General features: G+C 37.4%; 2 protein-coding genes across 3 annotated transcripts in view; one reads left to right on the top strand and one right to left on the bottom strand.

The window, feature by feature from the left end:
• The window catches only part of LOC123311009 (cryptochrome-1), a 355,836-nt gene extending 338,614 nt beyond the window's left edge, over positions 1–17,222 (bottom strand). Inside the window, exons 1-2 of the mRNA XM_044894755.1 lie at positions 17,130–17,222; positions 16,303–16,557 (exon numbers count right to left, since the gene is read on the bottom strand). Coding sequence (XP_044750690.1) covers positions 16,303–16,523 — 221 coding nt within the window. The 5' untranslated portion in view covers positions 16,524–16,557; positions 17,130–17,222. The remainder of the gene's footprint in view (positions 1–16,302; positions 16,558–17,129) is intronic.
• On the top strand, positions 2,611–4,508 carry LOC123311011 (putative nuclease HARBI1). Of its 2 annotated transcripts, none has more exons than XM_044894756.1 (7): positions 2,611–3,044; positions 3,102–3,279; positions 3,341–3,534; positions 3,625–3,772; positions 3,845–3,989; positions 4,056–4,340; positions 4,390–4,508. In XM_044894756.1, the coding sequence occupies exons 1-7, from the start codon at positions 2,983–2,985 to the stop codon at positions 4,476–4,478; spliced, it is 1,101 nt and encodes a 366-aa protein (XP_044750691.1). In that variant the 5' UTR covers positions 2,611–2,982; the 3' UTR covers positions 4,479–4,508. The 2 variants fall into 2 exon arrangements, with proteins under 2 accessions (XP_044750691.1, XP_044750692.1); XM_044894757.1 differs by having other exon boundaries at positions 2,746–3,044; positions 4,396–4,508.
• Positions 17,223–21,517: the final 4,295 nt, after the last annotated feature.

Genomic DNA, 21,517 nt, shown 5'->3' with positions numbered 1-21,517 from the left:
TCCTTTGGTGGTAACTTTCCATTTTCTCCATCCGACGATGTGAGTGACCGGTAGAAAGATTCTTCCGACTTTTCGAATGAATTATTGTCTCTTTTCCGGCTATAATTGCTTTTATATCTCCTCAAGCGTTCTGCATACAGACTTAATTTTTGCTTCAGAGTGTCGAGGCAATGGTGAGCTGTAGCATTCTCCGTCTCTCGTTCTGTGTGTGTCCTGTTTCTATCCATGATCTCTTTGGCAGCTTTCACAACCTTTCTTCCTCGATTCCCGTTCAAGTACTCCGTCAGTCGTCCAATGTCTCTTCTTAGCCTTTCTGTTTTGTGTTGAAGACGTTTCTGCCATGCTGGCGCGTGTAATTTGTGTAATTTTGGACCATCGTTGTTCGTTCGGCGAATTTTTGCCCCCATGGTTTTCGCTGTCGTCAGCGCTGCACAGTGAAAAACTAGATGCAGATATTCCAATGAACTTCCGTTCTGTAGGTATTCAGGTAAAACGTCCTTATTCAAGATGTCGATTATAAGTGACAGTTTTTTGGATGTATTGAGTCGTGGAGGTGCTACTCGATGAAGAGGATCTGTTCCTTCCAGTTCGGCAAAGTATCTCCTCATGTCAGAGTCAACTTGTCGGTGAAGCTCTTCCCTATCGTCCTGGTGTTCAGGCTCATTTGCTTTGCAAGAAGGACTTTCAGTATCAATGTCTTCTGGGTGTTGTTGCCCAGGTATGTGAACTTCATCAGAGGTGTTGGTGTTATTCTCCATTGCTAGCGGACGCTGAAGTTCTCGTTTAATTGCGTCGATTCGGGCCGTTGGTACTAGTTCATTTCTCAGAATTACGCGGTACTGGTCTGCCACTTATTATTATTATTATTATTATTACCCTTGTATTGCTGCCATGTCGGTCTCGGCTCTTATTGAGAGTAGGTACATACTGACTGTGTTGAAACCCAGATGTTCCGCCCTCTCATAATTATTCCTTTTTTTACTCTGGAACTTTCGTCCCAAAGATCGAAACATTTATTTTTTGAGTTTCATTTCAGTAACACACAGCGAAATATTGAATCAGAACAGAATATCTAAGAGAAACTCATTAATCTGTAATCAGTGGATTTTGAAGTGGACTCGACATATTTTGTAAATTTGTGAATATTTTGGCTTTAGCTTGTTGAACTACATTTGAGGTATAGTGTCTAGTTCTAGTTCCAGTGTGTGGTGCATACATTTGATAGAAACGAGGTGAGTCAAAGTTTTTATTCTTGAGGGAAGTGGCAAATTTATGTGTAGAGAGAAAAATATAATCTAATGGGTAGAAATGTTGAAGGTATTGAATGTTGAATGCTTATACGAATCACGAATGTTCATCTCTGTTTCATGTTAATTTGATGATTTCATTAGTTATAATTATATTCATACTATCGTAAAAAATATATTTTTGTCTTTTCACAACCATGAATATCTATTATTTGGTAGGGGGACAACAATATAAGAATATGAAACGGAATTACGAGAAAACATCCAGAAATTCAATTTTCAATAGATATTATCACCATTCTATTATAATTATAGTATGGTGATGTACTATGATATGACAACAGCAAAATTTCAATGAAATAAATTTACAGAAACGGCCATACACTCCAGTAAAGGGGACAGGAAGGAGATAGAAAAGGCTATTTCTAAATGGGTTCGAGGAGCCAACGATAGAAAATATATCATAAGTGTTTCCTGTTCAGTGTATATATACCTATATATCTGCTTCTTTGATATTCAGTTTTTTATAGTTTAGTTTTTTTTGCTAAGGGACAGTAGTCCAATGTTCAAATTATACTTGTTATTTATTTTATTTTAATTTTTCACATAAAGATGTGGAACATTTCCAGGCATTTCATTTTTCAATAATCCCAATTTCCTTATAATTATCAATAAATATATGTATTGATAGGTGGGATTTTAAAATACCCTTTTCGAATCAAACTTTAAAAATGCTAACCCCTATAAAATGGGCATTTGAGACTCCCAAATAACGTCCACTCATGTACAATGAATGGTCCAGAAAATGTCCGAACCTCACTGGATTCAACATCCTATGGACGTACATACAGGATGTACAATGGACGAACATACAGGTATGTCCATAGGATGTTAAATCCAGTGAGGTTCGGATGTACAATGGACGTACCTGTATGTTCGTCCATTGTACATCCTGTATGTACGTCCAATGTACATCCTATATGTACGTCCACGGGACATCTTGTATGTACGTCCATTGTATATCTTGTATGTACGTCCAATGTACATCCTGTGTGTACGTCCAATGTACATCCTGTCTGTACATCCATTGTACATCCTATATGTATGTCCATAGGATGTTAAATCCAGTGAGGGTCGGACGTTTTCTGGACCAAACAACTCCTTAATAAATTTTCTCATTCAGTTCCCATTGAAATGTTAAACACATACCCTAGAAAATTTAGCAAAAGGAAATAAGTGACTGGTGTATATGTCAACAGTTAACTTGAGACACATCAAATACCTGCATGTACTTTGTGAAAAAAAGCAGACTATAGAAAAGGAAACAATTCTAGTATGCAAGGTTCATCAACTTAAGTCCACCCTGTTCTCTTGTTAAAGTTTTTCAAGGATGTTTTCTCATTGTTAAAATAACGCAGTCATATTGGTCCTTGTTTTGCCCAACAGATTAGTAGGAAATTTCTTCCAATTAATTTTTGTTTTTAGGTATATTGTTTCCGGATAAGAGGTTTACGGTGGTATTCTGCTTTCATCTGTAAGCCAATCTGTAACTTTTTACGAGCTTACAGGAAGAATGCGATTCTGGACTTTCTTTCGGTGATCTGTAGCTTACAGAAACCGTAAATATTTACGAGGACTCGAGAGGTGGTCGGAAGCCTATCGAATGATATATTGTGAGGTTATGTCGAATGGTTTGTTTATTTTCTGGTGAACAACTTTTTGAAATAGATTCATAATGAATGATAATAATAATATCGCTTTGTTTATTGGGTTGTTATTAGAAGAAAACCATAACAGGTGAGTATTATTCGACAATAATATATATGATCTGAAAATCATTGTTGTTTTTAATAGGAACTTTATGAGAATTGAAAGGAGAAGGTTGCGTGATCAAATGAATCCTTTCGAAATGCCGGATGCTCAGTTTATGAAAATGTTTAGACTGAAGAAGCAGTGCACCATAAACTTAATAAATGCTTTACAGCAATTTTTACCCACAAAAAATGCAAATGCTATTGCATTACCCAAAAAAGTAATTCAGCCTTTTCAAGTAATTGTTTGAATGGAATTGATCTGAGGTTTATACATTTTAGGTGTTGATTACTCTCAACTTTTTGGCCACAGGGTCTTTCCAGAATTCTGTAGGTTCCAATACCTGGTTATCAGCAAGTCAACCTTCAGTAAGTAGAGCGGTAAATGAAATTTGTTCTACAATTGCTGAGTATTTATTACCCACTTGGGTTCAGTTTCCTACTACCGAGGAGTCAATTAGACTGGTCAAACAGGGGTAAGAAAACAGTTTCACACTCTATAGTAATTCACAAATATTTTATATTGGCAAACTAGCATTATAATAATGTTATCTGTCTCTTTGTAGATTCTTCTTAAAATATGGGTTCAGAGGTGTTTTAGGAGCAGTAGATGGAACTCATGTGGAAATTCTTGCACCTCCTGAAAATGACATTAATCACCCCCCATACGTTTATATTAACCGGAAAGGAAAACATTCCATCAATGTTATGCTGGTAACTTTTCTAACATTTTTTAATTATGCTACACCATTCCTGTAATTACTGTATTCATAACAGATTTTTCAGATTTCAGATGTTGATTGCAGAATATTAGCCGTTAATGCCCGTTTTCCTGGCTCTGTCCATGATTCTGCTGTTTGGCAAATGAGCTCAATAAGGAACCACTTACAGCTACAGCATGAAGCAGGTCATACAAATATGCTTTTAATTGGTAGGTCCAATATCATATTATATATTGTAGAGCAATAGGTGATACCTATTTTTGAATTTTTTTAAGGTGATAGTGACTACCCTCTTGAGCCATGGCTCTTTACTCCGATTGCTATTCCAAGAAACATTCAGGAGGAAATTTTCAATAGAAAGTTGAGTTCCCTACGGAACACTATTGAGAGAACAAACGGAATTTTAAAAGGAAGATTTAGATGCATTTCCAGATTAAGAACTGTAATGTATCATCCAACTCAGGCTGCAAAAATTATATACTCATGTTGTGTTTTACACAACATTTGTAAAGCAGCCAATATGATAGATGAGGATATTGAAATGAGAGATGAGAATGATGGTATGCATCAAAAACTGAGGGGAGGATATTAATTCTAATAGTCCTTTAGTTTCAGATCTTGTTGGTGGTGGCAATGTTGATGTTAGCATACACCAGAGGGGGATCGAAGCCAGAAACCATTACATAAGGAATATGTAAAATATAAATAAAACCAATTTGAAAAAATCATTTGTACTTTATTTATCACTTAACCTCAGTCATAAGTTATAACAAAAATAATAATCTCTTCTAAATATTCATCTAATAGATATCACAAAATTTATAAATAAAGGTAAAAAAAGGTTTAAATTAATTTTTACATTTTAAAATCGGGATGTAAATACTGAAATGATTTTATCTTGAATTCCAGTTTTTTTCTCTGCAGATCACAATATTCTTTAGAAAAGTTCTGTATAGCTTCGACTAGATCTTTTTGGTTTTTCGTGTTTTCATCAGTCACGGTTACTAATTTTTCAGCTAATAACGATAGTGGTTTCTCTTTGGTTTTTTTAATCACAGTATTTTTTTTCCTCTCTTCCACCTTCTCTTTTTCCTGCTCATCTAATGTTACTGTTTCCTCATTTAATACTTCAATTAAAATTGGCTGCACTTGATCATTATTTACATTTATACCCTCGTACCTCGTAACATCAGCACCTTCAACTGTTACCCGACCCCAAACATCTAAAGCTCTCTCCTCTATTTCAGACAATATGGTTTTCATCATTGGACCACCACCAGTTTTTGTCCGGTGGGATTCTATTTTTCTTTTTTTTGCTTTCAGTGAATATTTCCAATCAGTGAATCTCTGAAATATAATCCAAATTGTTATTCTCTCCACTTCATTTAAGAAAAAATTACCTTTTTCCATTCATCTACAGTCAAAATTGGACCATCACCTGCAGAATTCAGCTCTAGAGCCAGCTGATCCCATTTATCCTGCAAATAAGTTGGTCCCAAGGTGGGATTAATTGTATTGCTTCGGAGAACATAATCGTTCTCCATCGCTTGTAGATAAATTTCCATCTGCTCACGACTAGTGTTTTTGGTGCGTTTTCTTTTAGTGCCTATTGAAATATCAACGCTGAAATGTTGAAATAGAAATAAGTATCACATAATGATTAATCACGAATAAACTTACCATGGACTAGACATTTTTTCTTACCTATTTTTGATTAACAAAGAGACGAAACAACTGGTACTCAACAATAACATTCAAATATTCGAATTGAAATCATAGACTTAAAACATATGATGGGTTCTATGATCAAAACTTACGATTGCAGGTTATATTTATCGATAAGTAGTTCAAAAGTAACACTGTAACTGAGATAGTTACAGGAACAATTCCAGAATAGCAATATTTACGAATCTGTAAGTCGGCCACTTACAGATCGATCGTACGCTACAGAATCGTAGCTTACAGATGAAAAGCAGAATACCACCATTAATTCCAGGTACTGCAGGAAAACACTTTCCCATAATGGCTAAATGTTATTGGAACTTCTAAAGAAGTGTCTCGACTAGGAAAGTACCATAAATGAGCTTTGTGAAAGAAATAAAATAGTGCAGTCATTATTTAAATCAATATGGATATGTTGAGTAGGAAAAAATTATCATATGACTCAGGGACGAACTTTTACAGTTCTATAAGTTGGTTTGATAGAGTGAAACCAATGTCGTAATGAATAAAAAGAAAAAAACTGTAGTAGCTTAGATAATGATTCACACAGAAGCTCATTAAATTAAATGGGTTAGTTAAGGGATAATTGAAATGAATGTGAACCAATGCAACCTCACCATCTGGATTGTAGCTTCTCATTAATGTTCTATAACTGTATCTTTTCGTACATGTTCTATAAGTAATTAGCTGTCCCGCGTTTCACTATTGCCTTACAATATGCTGTCATAATAATATGGGTCAAAATATTTAAAATGTAGTATTATTTTTTGGTATATACCTTAAACTAACATTTAAAATATTCTCTCTATATACTGATATATCTTGAAACGAGGTGAATGCAAAATACTCAACAATCATCTTATATCATTCAAATAGGACTTATTAGCTCACTAATAAAAAATGTATAGCCTAAGTGTCCAAAAGCAGATAGGACAAACTTCAATATGTGAGAATAGATCATCGTTATAAATCAAAATGAAAAATTGTTGAAAAAGGTGGAGAAGGGAGCATTGAAGTCAAACGGAGCGAAATAATATGCATATGTGGGATCGATAGAAAAAATTTATTTCATGATGGAAGCAAAAAACAGGAATTAATTATTTTGTGCATATTGTTGCCAATTTGTCAGTACAAAGAGGGATCCCTTGTCCCTTCGGCTTTTTAACTAGCATATTGAAATATTTGACATGAATAACTTTTCTCAGACTCTAAAAACAACTCAGCAAATCTTTCCAACAATCAATTTTATTGATAATTTTTGTCACTAGGCGTTTTTTGATATTTTTCAGCTTGTCGATATCACTATCAATAGGGATTTCTCGTTCAAAATATCTGAATCAACCTTTGAATCCTAGCATATCTTCTTGTATTGTAGACTTGAAAAATATTGCACCTCATTTTGAATTCCATATCGAGCGAATTTCAAATAAGGATCTGCAAAATGAATTGAATAACTATTAATTATAGACTGAACATTCAAATTTCAGTTTTCGAAATAACGCACTCTCATTTCAATTATGCATCATTTTCTACATTGACAAACTTATTTATAAAGTACCAATAAATTTTAAAAGTCTTCTCAGAATTCACTAAAGACGAAGTTAATCTTTGTTGTCTCTGATCTTTGCTAACGATTATTCTAAATAATCGGTCTCCGGGGCCCGATACCGCACGGTAAACGAATATATAACGCAGTCAACGTGTTAAGATTTGTTTTTTTTTTGAAGACGGGGAAATCATTTTTCAGATGAAATGTTGGACACACATCTCCTCCAACACAGAATACCCACTATAACCATTCTCTGTTCTCGCTCCTTCATGCGTGGAGCGAGCACGGCTGCACGGCCGTTTTCGGTCTTCTAGGCGCAAGTTGCCCTAGAGTAATTTGCCTCCGCAAACACCCTATCCACCCCGGCTCTCGGGCTCGGAAACCCGCCAGTCATTTGGTTGCATCAGGTTCAGTTGGTTGCAATACTCTGATTGTGCTACCACAGAGTCATCATCATCATCATCATTGCTGTATCCCGTTACCGGGAATAATAAATCTACAAAAAGCAAAGAAAAAGACAAAAAAAAAAACGGTGCCAACAGACTTATAATTTCTTAGGGCTAAATGCGACAGTGTGCCCTCCTGTGACTGAAGAGACCCAACCGTGACCTACAGATCCTTCCACACTCCAGGCATGGATATTCACCAACTAGAACTGGCCGCCGCTGTATCCTTCTCAAGTCTCTTTTATAACTGTGTACCAAAGACCTCTACTGTGACCTGTCTAACGCTAGTTGTTCCCAGTTATGATTGGCATTAACTGATTTTAGGGTTGATAATAATAATAATAGTCTTTACTTCCTCATTGACAAATATAGATTGTATAGGAACAGTCAGAAAAAATTATCAAATAAATGAATGAAGTTTCAAATTAGATAACCATCATTAGAATAGATTATGATTTCTGATGATGGACTCGAATTCCGTGAAGTTGTATATGCTATGTCCAGATAGCAATGTTCTTAGTTTCCTCTTAAATGTTGAATATTGGAGGTTCCGCATCTGGTCTGGCAGTTGGTTATAGAGTTGCACTCCAATATTATGGGTTTTCCTCAGTCTCTGACTTGGCTGTATGATATCTTCTTTGTTTCAAGTATTGTAATTGTGTTGATTTGAATGTTTTGAATACATGTTTAGTTTTTTCCTTATGTATGTTACTCTCTTGTTTATAATTACTGCATACAGTGACATTATTCTGGATTTAGTGAATAAGTTTCTGCAGCTTGTGTTCCATGGAACTCGATAGATACTTCTCAGGGCTGCTTTCTGTATTCTGAATATTTTATCTAAGTGAAGCGTTGCTCCATTACTCCAACTGATTATACCATAAGTCATCCTTGAGTGAAATAAGCAGTAGTAGGCAGTTACTGCTGTGTTTGTATTAGTGATCTCAGCAATTTTCTTAATAGCATATGTTGCTCCGGCCAGTTTGGCACTGAGATTATCAATGTGGACTCTCCAGCTCAGTTGTGCATCTAGTTGTACTCCTAGAAAGTTTGCTGAACTCGCTTCTGAGGTTTGACTCCTTTGTTTGACACTGAAGACCAATGATGTTGTTTTGGCAGCATTCAGAAATAATTCATTTGTAGTGAACCACTCTTTGGCTAGAACCATAATGTCTTCATAAGTTGATTGAACGCTGGTGTCATCTTCAATCTCAACTGCATATGTTGTGTCGTCGGCAAACATACAGGAAACAACTGTTCTTGGTATGCTGGTTGGTACTCTCAGGCTCATGTTGTGTGGCATGTCATTGATATACAGAGGGAATAGTGGAGGGCCCAGTCTCGAACCTTGGAAAACTCCCCTTGTTATTTTGAGAGCTTCACTTCTATTGTTATCCAATACAAATATCTGCTGTCGATCAGATAGGTATGATCTGAAAAGGTCCAAGCAAACACCACGTATGCCATATCTCTCCAGTTGCTCAAGCAATATTGAGTGATTAACACAATCAAATGCCGCTGATAAGTCGGTAAATATTCCCAGACACTGATTTTTTTTTCGAAACAATCTTGAATATGTTTGGTTGAAGAATGAATTGCCCCAGCTGTTGATGTTCCTTTCCGAAATCCAAATTGGTTATGGCACAATATTTGTTTCGCATCCGTGAAGTCAACGAGGTAATTATAAACCACCCTTCTAGTATCTTTGAAAATGCTGGCAGTATTGCAATTTGCCTAAAATTGTTGGCTATGGAAGGATCTCCTTTTTTGAAAATAGGGCAGATTTTGCCTATTTTCATTTTAGTTCGAAAGACTCCCTCTTCAAGACATGTATTCACGACATCCACCAATGGGTCAATCAGCCATGCAGCAAATTCTTTTATCATAAAGACAGTATTACCATCTATATCCTCTGATTTTTTTTGCTTTCAGGTTGTTTAAAATGGTTTCCATTTCATGTTGGGTCACAGGGTTGAAGAACATCGAATTCATTATGTAGGTTTTCTTCATTAAATCTGTGGGATTAACATTGTTTTTCCTTAGATTTTTTATGATGTTATTTGCATTGTTTACAAAGAAGTTGTTTAGTTCATCTGTGGTCAGGTTTTCCGGTTCAACATGCTTCCTAGATCGCTCAGTTTCTCTATTGATGATAATCCAAATAGTTTTGTTTTTGTTGTCTGTGCTTTGGATTTGTGTGTTATATAAGGTTTTTTTATGTTTGTAGTAATTCGAGATATTTCTTTTTGTAGCTGACATAAGTTTGTTTGTTTTCTTCACTTCTATGTGTTTTGTAGCAGGAATGGAGGAACATTAGACGTTCTTTCGCTTCCACAATGTCTGAGGTTATCCAACGTGGAATTGGTTTTGACAATCTTTTTTTTATTGGTTGTACTTGGAAGGATAAGTTGTAGTAGTGCATATATGTTCCAATGTAGATGTTGTACTTGTCCTCTGCTGACTGGGCTGAGAATACTTCTTTCCACTTCTCTCTACTCAAGTAGTACTGCATAAAATTGATTTCCTCTTCTGTGTATGCCTTCTTGAATTTTGGATTTGGTGTCTTTTTAACCTCCTCTTCTATTGTCATTAGCTGAGCTTTGTGATCAAATATTCCTAGGTCAATGGTATATGCTTCAACTAAGTCGGAGTCAGTGAAGATGTTATCAAGGCATCTATTGTTCCGTGTATTTTCATGGATATTTTGTTTCAATCCATAGCGCAGGAAAAGGTTCACCGATTCTGATGCGGCTTGATGTAGTATATCCTTAAACCGTTCATACTGGCCTCCTGGTTTCTGGGCTCCCTCTGTGAATTCGCCATGTTATACAACTCGCGCGTTGCGAGACTTCTTCTGCATTCGAAATTTTGTGGAACCATCTGATGTGCATTATTTGTCTCAAGGCGCATTTATACCAAACGAGCATTATTCGCGAACACTGTTTGCAAACAGTAGTACGGGCGGTGTAAACAGTCATCGGCGCCGAACAGAGTTCGCAAACCCTGTTTTCGAACGTTTCAGAGAGCTCGAGTTCATTTCGCCACATGCCGGTAAAGTAACGTTTCATTATAAGGCATTGTTTGCGAACAATGCACGCAATATGCACAGGCGGTGTAAACACTCATGGACGCCGAATAATGTTTACGAAGCCTGTTTCAAAACGTTTTAAAATGCTCGATTCCGTTCCGTCTCATGTCGGTAAACCGACGAATCATCAAAGGGATTCGGGTTTCCTTGCACATCTGGCGTCATATCATTGAAATCACCGGTGGACCGTGATAAGTTATTGGGTCTTGGTATTTAATTTATTTTGAATTTTGGTGAGATCTCTTGAATCGTGATTTCATAATTAATCAATCCATTTGAAATGGAGTCCATTCACGATGGCTTCACAGACAGACGGTAATAATTTTCGATATTGATGGTTTTGAAATTCGGTAAAGGTACACGATGACACTTCCATATGAATCTCCTGTAGCCAAAAATCGAAGTGTTAGTGCCCGTCTAACCGACGCTGGAATGCTCTCTCGATAACACTATTCAACAAGGGTTCTCCCACCTAAGAGATTTATATTTTTTTTGTTAGGTATTCCTCACCTTATTACAAAAATAATAGTACTTACGTTTGTTTAGCTCCCGTTATCAAAATAAAAGACATGCGTGAATTGTCCATGTTCGCACTTCTGTACCCTACGATACTTTATAAAATAAACAAACTATTGAAACAAGTTCAAGTTCTGACAGCATTGAATGACTTTGAAAAAGAAGCCTGGTTGTCCTTTATAGAAGTGACCAAAAATTTTCTTGGCAATCACAAATCTCCGCAATATGTAAATATCGTCAAAACGATGTTACAGGCTCATCAAAAAATGGGATGCAACATGTCCTTAAAGCCCGTTTGCAACAGCCGAGAATTCTCTGGAGAATTCTCTACAAAATTCTCGCGAGAAAACGGCAGAGATTATTTTGTATACAACTGAACACAGAATTCTACCGAAAGTGCGTATGCAACGGTATATAATTCACGGCGCATGAGTTTTCGAGCAAATTCTCTAGAGAATTTTCGGCTGTTGCAAACGGGCTTAAAAATACACTTTTTGCAATCACATATGGGAGCCCTAAGTGACGAGCATGGAGAGCGATTCCATCAAGACATCGCGTCATTCGAAAAACGCTACCAAGGCAAAGGGGAACCCTCTATGCTTGCTGATTATTATTGGTCCATCGTTAGAGAAATACTGGAATCGTCCTACAGCAGAAAAGACGAAAGATCTAAGCGATCTGAATCTTTTACTCCATTGCAAATATTATAATGCATTGTTTTTTGTTAAAAATCATGAATATAATTATTAAAAAATGACAAGAGCTAACTTCCACTTTTTATTTATCGTGCGTTTATACCTTTTGGCTACGAAGATTAAAAATATATATATTTTCCTTAGGTGGGAGAACAAAGCTATAATTTTGTCGATCAGTGTAATTGGTGTCTTTCTTGACACTTTTTCCTCAATTTTGGCGAGTAATATCTTAAAGTCCGATAATGACATGCGGCAGAAATTTCTAAAAAGTTCAGTTTCGTCCGCTCTCAAGTCATCTAGCAGCTGGGTATAATTTCTTCCTTTCAGAAAAGAATTGACCCAGGTTGTTCGTCTCCTCCTTTGCGTAGTTCTTTTATTTGAGAGTATTACTATCAGAGACTCTGATTACTATAGATTCAGTAGAAATTGCAATTTTAGATAATGAGGGCGCCATGTCGGTGCACTTTAGAGAGATCTCGTTGAATTATCAAGAACAACCGCTCGTTCGGACAGGCGCAGGCTGTGTGAACACCTCCCAATCTGAGTTTTCGAACGTTTGAAAACATTTCAAAACGTTTTGAAACGTGCGAAAACAATGCTCGTTTGGTATAAATGCACCTTTAGATAACGTTGTTGCGTTCGTTCAAGCTGTTTAGTATGTCGCCTGTAGGGCGTCCAGCTTTCGCTTCCGTGAAGAAGCGTTGCGTTGCTGCTTTGTAAACATCTGTCTTGGTCCTCAGATTGAGGTCGTGATTTTGAAACACTCTGTCCTTCAGCTTCCAGAATGCCAGTGATACCGAATATTATTACGGTTGTGTATTTCCGTGTCTAGGTTAGCCCTAGTATTTATGAAGCTTCCCAAGCATTTGAGCTGCTCTACCTATTCAAGAGTTTCATTCTCCAGGCTGATATCTCTTCGAAGGCTTTCTGAGAGAAAACACCTTCTTGCACACCTAACTCGATACACATAATTTCCAGGAAATCACCAGTGCAAGAGATAGGAATATTTCTTTATTTTTTTTCACATAAGAATAATCAGTTAGTTGATGTTGATGAGCTTGAAGTGAAAACTGCTGTAATTTATTTCAAAATTAAAGTTAGTTCTGTAGAATTGTTCGATCATTTATCTGATAAAGTTGTGATCGGCAATATTGAAAAGAAATAAATTCTTTTTAAAAACAGAACTCAAGATACATGTTTCATAACTGGCGCTGCGAACAGGATACTGCAACGGGGTTTCAGCTTCGAAAGACTTAAATCAGTTTTCCATTTGTGAATACTGTAAGGCCCTTTTTCTCGGGGTACTCGAGCGCCAGCTATTCTTTACAGGAAAAATAGCCAACCTACCCTGGTAGCTACGAGCCGAAGACAAGGTTCCGCGGTGTCTGGGGTGTTAGCGACAACCAGTGAAAGTCAAAATCAACGTATACAAATTATATTTGTCGACTCGTAAAAGGAAACACAAATGGCACTATTACAAAATCCGTACAGTGAAAAACTCGATATAATAGGTTGAACAGAAACAGTCTACTTCATGCACTTGAACAGGTTTATCTCGGAATCAGATACAAACGACAATATTCGTGAATTTACAGAGCAAAACGGACGGAATGAAACAGGGGATCCGATCTCAAACGTGATACGGGATTTACGGACGTGTTCGCCAGCCAGAACCTAAGACTCACACTTAACGGACAAGTGTCGGAACTCAGCAAAGTTAGGGGTTGTAATAAGACGGCATAGACCTACGATGGTTCACCTCTAGGTGCGTTCTGCACCCTCTGAGTATCCACGCCAGCAGGGTGCTTTACTAACACCAGAGGTGAACGTTGGAAAGTTAGAGAGGAAGGAAGGTTAGCCACTCCAAAGTGCGTTCTGCACTCCCTGAGTATCCACGCCAGCAGGGTGCTTTACTAACAGTAGGAGTGAGGCTGAAGTTCCAACAATATAAAAAACGGAGTGTCGTCTTATCTATGGTTTCGGTACGGGCACTTGCACTAAGAAATGTGAAATGACCAAATAAAAGTAAAGAGAAAAGAAAATTTTATTCTGATTGGTGAAAAAAGAAACTCAACGTGAAAGAAATCTTCTAAGGATAAAACTTAACGGTAGAAAAAAAAATGAAACCCATAGTTAAGGCAATTAACCGTAAGTGAGTGACCTGCGGGGGGACACCTGATTTTATACCCACAGGGGGGCTGCGGAAACTAGATATGCCCCGACTGTCGAAAATCGGTAAGATTTGCGTCGATAAAGACGTCTTAATTTCGACTTATCTATGCTGGCGAACAAAAACTCGATTATCTTCCAATTCAGGATGTTTTATACGGTGCGACATCGTTATTCAGAACTGAAAAACGGAACAATAACGATGCGGAATGTTTAATGTTCCGAACGATGTCGGAATCCTGAATTGGAAATTAAAAATATTCCTCTCAAAATTAATTCAAAATAAAATTACTTAAAATGAAACAAAAAAGATTATTCTAAAATGAGGGCGCATTTTTCTTACAGCTTCATTACAATACGAATTCGTTCGGAAAGTGACTCAAACAGACCGTTCGAAAAGTGTTTAGAGGAACTCCCGTTGACGTTCAAACGAAAAATTGAAATAGAACGAGCAGAAGAAACAAGGCACTTCCATCCAGAAAAAGAACCATCATCAACTCAACACCACTTCGATCCAGAAGAAGGAACTGCACACACACCCTAGGATAAATATCTTGGTGATGTAAGTCCATCCATTCCATCCCTCAAACCAAATAACACAAAATCCAAGTTTCAATGACCGATATCAATTCATCAAGCGAATTATAAATCATTGGCGAAGATGCTGAGACCCTAGAATTAGGAACTAATTATTTTATTAATAACCAATCCATCAGAAACAAGATTCCAACCTTATCCAGCAAGAAGGAATTTTAAACACTCTGAAATGAATAACCAAACTTCTTCTAAGTCCACAAGACATTTGCCCCATGTCGAAATTTGTCCATTTTTGACAATGAAGTAGAAAATTTAGTATTACATCTTTCAGGTAGATTAACACCGGATTTGACTTATGCTTTGAATTTCACTATTCGTTCGGAAATAAAGGGAGAAGCTAGAGATTTTATCTCCTTTCAAAACGCCTAACGGCCGGTTTCATAACCAAACCTGAAGTCGCTTTAATTTTAAAGCTTCCTTTAACCCCACCAACGGCCGGTTTCATAATCAAACCTAAAGTCGCTTTAATTTTAAAGCTTCCTTTAACCCTACTAACGTCCGGTTTTATAATCAAATAAACGTCTTCTGGCTACCCACTATGGGAAGCTCTGTATAACTGTTCTATATTTGTTGTCTCAATGCTATATTTAGGTTACAAAACAAGTAACACTGCTCGAACATCGATTGAAATTTATTCTGGGAGGATTCTGCATTTCTTAATGAACTTTTTAGGGTTTTCACTCCCAATCTCTGAAGCAAAATCAATTAAAAATGAAATAAACGATTTTCTCCTGCGTAAATTCTTGCACTAATTTGTCAGGAGCAAATTAACTAGAAAAAATTGTTGTCTGACAATGAACTGAAAATAAGAAACGTTGAAATTATAATTTGGCAAATTGTTCGGTAGGAATAGATCATACCTATTTGGATCAATTTACTGAAGAAGGAACTGTCATCCGGTAATTTCAAAATTAAATGAATCAAAGTTTCTATGCAGTCTCTGTTTCTATGTATTGACAATTAATGTCAAACAAAAGCTACAATTCAGAAGATTTTCGAAAATTGATTTTTCGTCAGATGAAGGAGTCTGATATAGACTCCGAAACGTTACAACATAAAATTATAATTTCAACGTTATTTATTTTCAGTTCATTTTCAGGCAACAATTTTTTCTAGTTAATTTGCTCCTGACAAATTAGTGCAAGAATTTACGCAGGAGCACATCGTTTATTTCATTTTTAATTGATTTTGTTTTAGAGATTGGGAGTGAAAACCCTAAAAAGTTTATTAATAAACTGCTCGAACGATGCGAAGCAGAGTTCGGGTAAGCAGTTGAGTTGATATATCCGTTTTACGAAACAAATGAAAATTGATTTGATTAATTCATATATAATGACAGGCGTAATTCTGCATGTCGTTACCATGTACATATATGTCATCGTTGCCTTTCGGTGCACAGAGACATGACAAAATTTAATTAAATTAAATTAATATTAAAATATTTGCGTGCGGGAAAAACTTCTGCTAATCCATTGGTAGCAGGCGTTTTTTCCGCACCTTTTGGGAAAATGACTGCAACTTGAGATGCGTGCGGAAAAAAGGTTCAATGCGCACGCTTGTACAAAAAATATATTACCCGGCGTAATTTTATTGGATGTTTTTTGATGTATTGATTTATAAACGAGAATTTCATTGAATTAATGTTAACGTTAGAATTTCCATACCTACATGGGATTAGGGAAGCAACGATAGGTAGATAAGTAACAGAGTAAATCTTACAAAAAAGTGGTTCTTATTTACCTCCACTTGTTGATTCCAACATTGGAAGATCCAGCAAACCATGGATCTAATACGAACACACAACGGAAAGTTTTTGAATTCTTCAAACCTTCTAGCATTGCTGGATTATCATGAAATCGCAAACCCTTTCTGAACCAGTGAACTGTGTGTTTATCTTTTATCGAAGCCATCCTGTGATGATGAATATGGGAAGTGATATCTGATGTTTCATTGTCAGTCATTTTTCATTTCTCAATTATTATTCTGGCGACAATGCTGAAACCATAAAGTGAATAAATACATTTTTCAGGTCTATTTGATAAAATTATTCGAATAACCAAGTTTAAAAATTTCAAGGAAATGAAAATGAGCCGTTTTTCATTATACGATATACAATCTTTTTTGACCATAAATGAATCTTCATCTATTTGATAATTAGATACAAAATTGAAGATGGCCGGTGAAGAAGATGTGTATTTGGATGCATCCGATGGAAATGGGAATGAACAGCAATTTTGAAATGCTGCTCCACTAAAATGCACAAGTTGAAATTTTGTGTAAAGTGTTTCGCGATTTTTCATACGTGTGCCAAAAATAATACAAACATGAAATTCCTAAGTAAAAACAAGTATTACTTTCCACATGCATTGCAGTTTGGAACGTAGTACTTTTCCAAAATAGTGCGGAGAAATCCCTGCTATTCACTTTTCCGAAATTGCATAGCAGGGGTTTTTTGAGCACGCAAATATTAAACAGTCGCATCAATAACAAAATTTTGGCATGTCTTTATGCGCCAATCCTAAAATCCAAAAACTATTTTTCACACTTGTTATGAAAATAACTATTACCACATTCCCTGTATGTTCGATAAGACGCTACGCGAAGGGCACCGACGGGTCAGCCCCTCCTACACAAACACCGCCAGACACTTGTCGCAAAGGGAAGATGGCCGAAAGTACACTACCACAGAAAACACCCGTCACTTCGTCAACGACGATAGGCGAAGCATACCCAATTTCTAATATGTTTTCACAAGTACGAATACATCGCTTGTACAATAAAAGTATTTGAAAATTGGAATGGTGTTTTAAATCAAGAAATATAGTCAAAAACACTGCATTTGTGGTAAAACTTATACAGGTGAAAGGTCTAGACCTATAGAAATAAGAAAACATAAAACTAATATCAAAAATAGAGAAATTAATAGATCACAGATCGCACATCCTGTGTGTTCTAATACAGGACTACATGATGGATTGGAATAACACTAAAGTTTTAATGACAGAACCGAATCATTATAAACGAACGACTAAAGAGTCGTGCATTTTGTTGGATCAAAATAATAATTTGACAAATTGTTCAATAGAAATAATCAATCATTTTTAGATTAATTTACTGAAGAAAGAACTGTCATCCGGTATACCGTGTGTATTCTTGTACACCTGTTATTAAACTTTCAAATAAGAACAGCTCGTTCATATCACAACAATCTGATATGAACGAATTATTTCTGAAAGTAAGCTTCGGAATACGGAATCTAAAACGATAATGCTTTGATAGAAAATCAGTACAATGTTGTTGCAGGTTTCAATGAAAATATATCAAGATCTCGGAGGTAAGGTGTGTATTGGTATAATAGATATATGTGTTAAATCTGGCAACGCCTCCCCTATTGACAACTTTGCGAACCTCAGAGTTGGTGGGGTTCTGTCAGTACCGAGAAGTTGAGAAAGTTTAGAAACGAGTGGGGATGAAGGGATAAAATGAGCGGATTCGGACAGAAAGGGTCTCTTCCACATTACGACGAAAACGAGTGAGTACCTTTTTGAAATAGATTTAACTGTATATTTCTTGTGTGTGAATAAAAATCTAAACTGTAGTGAAAGTGCTCATCTCTCTTTTACCAACCCACAAAATTACCTGTCCGAGATCGAATATTCCTATAAATTCCTATTTCGAAATTCAACATCTGGCGACCGTGACAGGACTTAGTGTAGGAATTCGGAGGTAATTTTTGTTCGAAAATGGATCAAAGGAAGAGGACGATCAGTCGCATCTCCTTCACGAAGGCACTCAGATCCCTGAACGCCTTGATGGATCAAGAAAAATCAAGTACGGTGGAGATTAAATCGGCCTTTGAAGGACTAGAGAGAAGATACCAGGAGCTTGAAGAAATTTCCAAGAAGATCCTAGAAGAAATGTTCATCGCTGAAGATATTGAGGGTGAAGATTTAGAAAAGACTTCCGAGGAAAACTTAAGGTACGAGAGCCAATTCTTGACAGCGAGATGCATGTTCGAAGAAAGGATGGCTTCGATTCAAGAAAAGGCTCAAAGTGTCAGCAGCAGTGGAAATTCTACGTCCAGAGCGAGGTGCAATCTTCCAAAAGTGGAACTGGCCAAATTCAGCGGAGATATTCGTGAGTGGCTGAAATTTTGGAGTCTTTTCAGCAAGATTCACGAGGACACTGGACTACGCGATGAGGACAAGTTCCAGTATCTGATGCAGTCAATGGTACCAGGATCCAGAGCAGCAGATCTAGTGAATAGTTACCCTCCGGTCGGGGAAAACTATCAAAAGGCCATCGAAGGTCTGACAAAACGTTTCGGGCGCGAGGATTTGCAAATTGAGGTGTATGTGAGAGAGCTATTGCAATTGGTTCTGGAAAATGCCGTAGCGAAGAAAAAAGTGATCCTCGCTTCGCTTTATGACAGAATCGAGTCATATATTCGGGCGTTAGAAACTCTAGGCGTTACGACAGATAAGTGTGCGGCTATGCTTTATCCGTTGGTTGAATCCTCATTACCAGAAGACTTATTACGAGTGTGGCAGCGGTCTAACAGTGCAGCTGAAAATGGTAACGTTGGAAAGGCGTCGAATATGTCAAAAACGCGACTCGATGGACTTATGAGATTCTTGGAGTCCGAGGTTCAAAACGAACTGAGAATCTCTATGGCCGTAAAGGGATTCGACATAGGCGGTAAACCGGAACGGGAGCGAAAAGCAGAAAAGAACTTGCCGAGTGCGCGGAATCTGCTTGCTTCGGTAGTGAAAGAGGACAAGTGTGTTTTTTGTGAAAAAACGAACCACATGAGTGAACAGTGCTTCAAAGCGGAAAAAATGCCGCTATCGGAAAAACAAGAAGCGGCAAAAATTAAGCGCGTTTGTTTCGGTTGCTTGAAAAGCGGACATTTAAAGAAGCATTGTAGATCGAAATTGAAATGTTCAAAATGCGGCAAGAGACACGTGGACATAATGTGCCCGGGACGAAGAAGTCGTCCGAGTTCGCGGTCCGATTCAGAAAGCTCGGTAAGTGCAGTCAACATTCCGAAAGAATGCGCTTTAGCTTCATCGGCCGAAATTCCCGCGACTTTCATGCAGACTCTAAGGGTGCGAGTGCGAAATGAAGTGAAGGATGTTGTCGTTCGTGCGTTGATCGACACCGGGTCGCAAAACTCGTATGTGTTGAGTAAACTTGCTGAAAAATTGGATTATAAACCGCATGGACAGCAAGATATGGTGCATTTACTTTTCGGCGGAAGTAAATCGGATGTCGCGACGCACCAGAAGTTCCAAGTGCGTGTCGGGAATCTCGATGGAACATACTGGTGCAATTTTGAAGCGCTCGGCGATAAAGTGATTTGCTCGAATGTACCATGTGTAAAAAGAGGTGCGTGGTTGGAAGAGCTGAAAAAACGGGACATTATAATGAGCGATGTCGATAGTGAAGAAGAGTGCGTATCCATCCTCATTGGCGCCGATATAGCGGGAAAGTTGCTGACAGGGCGGTTACACCAAATAGAAAGTGGATTAACAGCGGTAGAAACACATCTGGGATGGACATTGATGGGTAAAATGCCGTCAAAGGAGAACAACGCTGAAAATAAAGAAAACTTGGCCGTTTTGTCTATCTCCATGTTGACAAAAGATGTGGATATAAAAGATTTATGGTCATTAGATGTTATAGGAATAAACGATCCTATAGATCATAAATCACGTAAGGATCATAACATTCAAGTTGAGCAGAACTTCAAGGAATCTATTGCGAAAAACCCCGAAGGTCGTTATGAGGTAAAACTACCATGGCTGGATTATCACCCCGAGCTCAAGGACAACAAGAGCATGGCCATGCAACGATTGGAAAAAATGGTCAAGAAACTACGAGAGATGCAGAAATTCCAGGAATATGATGGGATATTCCGAGAATGGCTCCACGAGGGGATAATAGAGCAGGTACCAGCACAAGAAATGGACAACTGGGGTGTTTATTTGCCACATCGCCCGGTTTTCAAAGAAGAAGCTACAACAAAGACGAGGCCAATATTCGATGCGTCAGCAGGCAGCCCATCCCTAAATAGCTGTCTGGAAAGAGGACCGAATCTTATCGAAGAAGTCGTGGACATTTTATTGAGGTTTAGAGAAGGTAAAATTGGTGTGATTTCTGATATCAAAAAAGCGTTTCTTCGAATAAGTATTGATCCCGAAGATAGGGAAGAAAACTTTTTGACGGCGAAAGAGTGTCGTGAAGCTGAAAGGAGTCTGCTAAAAATGATTCAAAGAGAAAAATTCAATGGCGTAACGGATGAGAAAATAAAAGAACTCATGCCTTTTATGGATTGCGACGGCGTTATTAGAACAAGATCGAAAATTTCATTTCGTGAGGATAATTTCGATTTCCGTTGTCCAATTATTCTTCCTGAAAAAGATCACCTCATAGAATGCTTGATTAGGGAAAAGCATATAGATCTCAAGCATGCGGGAGTTACAATCACGTTAGCGGTGTTGCGGGAGAAATTTTGGATTATAAAAGGTCGGAAAGTCGTAAGGAAAGTCATACAAAAATGTGTAGATTGTCGCAGACACGACGCTAAAGCAATTGAGACGAATACTCCGCCATTACCACTCAACAGAGTCAGGGAAGCTGCGATATTTGAGGTGATAGGTGTAGATTTTGCAGGCCCGATTTTTCTTAGAGATGGAATAAAGGCTTGGATTTGTATTTTCACGTGTGCAGTTTACAGAGCGGTTCATTTAGAATTAGTGAACTCACTTAATGTAGCTTCCTTTTTAATGGCTTTACGACGACACATAGCGAGACGCGGCAGACCGAGCGTGATTTATAGCGATAACGGGACGAATTTCGTCGGACTCAGCAATAGATTGAACACTTTTGATTATAATTCAATCGCGAAAACTCTTGCAATAGAACAAATTGAATGGAAATTTAATCCGCCATC

The sequence above is a fragment of the Coccinella septempunctata genome, chromosome 4, assembly GCF_907165205.1.
Source record: "Coccinella septempunctata chromosome 4, icCocSept1.1, whole genome shotgun sequence".
NCBI lineage: Eukaryota > Metazoa > Arthropoda > Insecta > Coleoptera > Coccinellidae > Coccinella > Coccinella septempunctata.
This window is presented reverse-complemented; position numbering and strand designations above follow the sequence as displayed.

Excerpts from the sequence above, each read along its gene's own strand:
- LOC123311011 (XM_044894756.1), top strand. The coding sequence starts at position 2,983 with ATGAATGATAATAATAATATCGCTTTGTTTATTGGGTTGTTATTAGAA. Across the intron at positions 3,045-3,101 it reads TTAGAAGAAAACCATAACAG|GAACTTTATGAGAATTGAAA; the intron begins GTGAGTATTATT and ends TGTTTTTAATAG. Across the intron at positions 3,773-3,844 it reads ATTCCATCAATGTTATGCTG|ATTTCAGATGTTGATTGCAG; the intron begins GTAACTTTTCTA and ends CAGATTTTTCAG.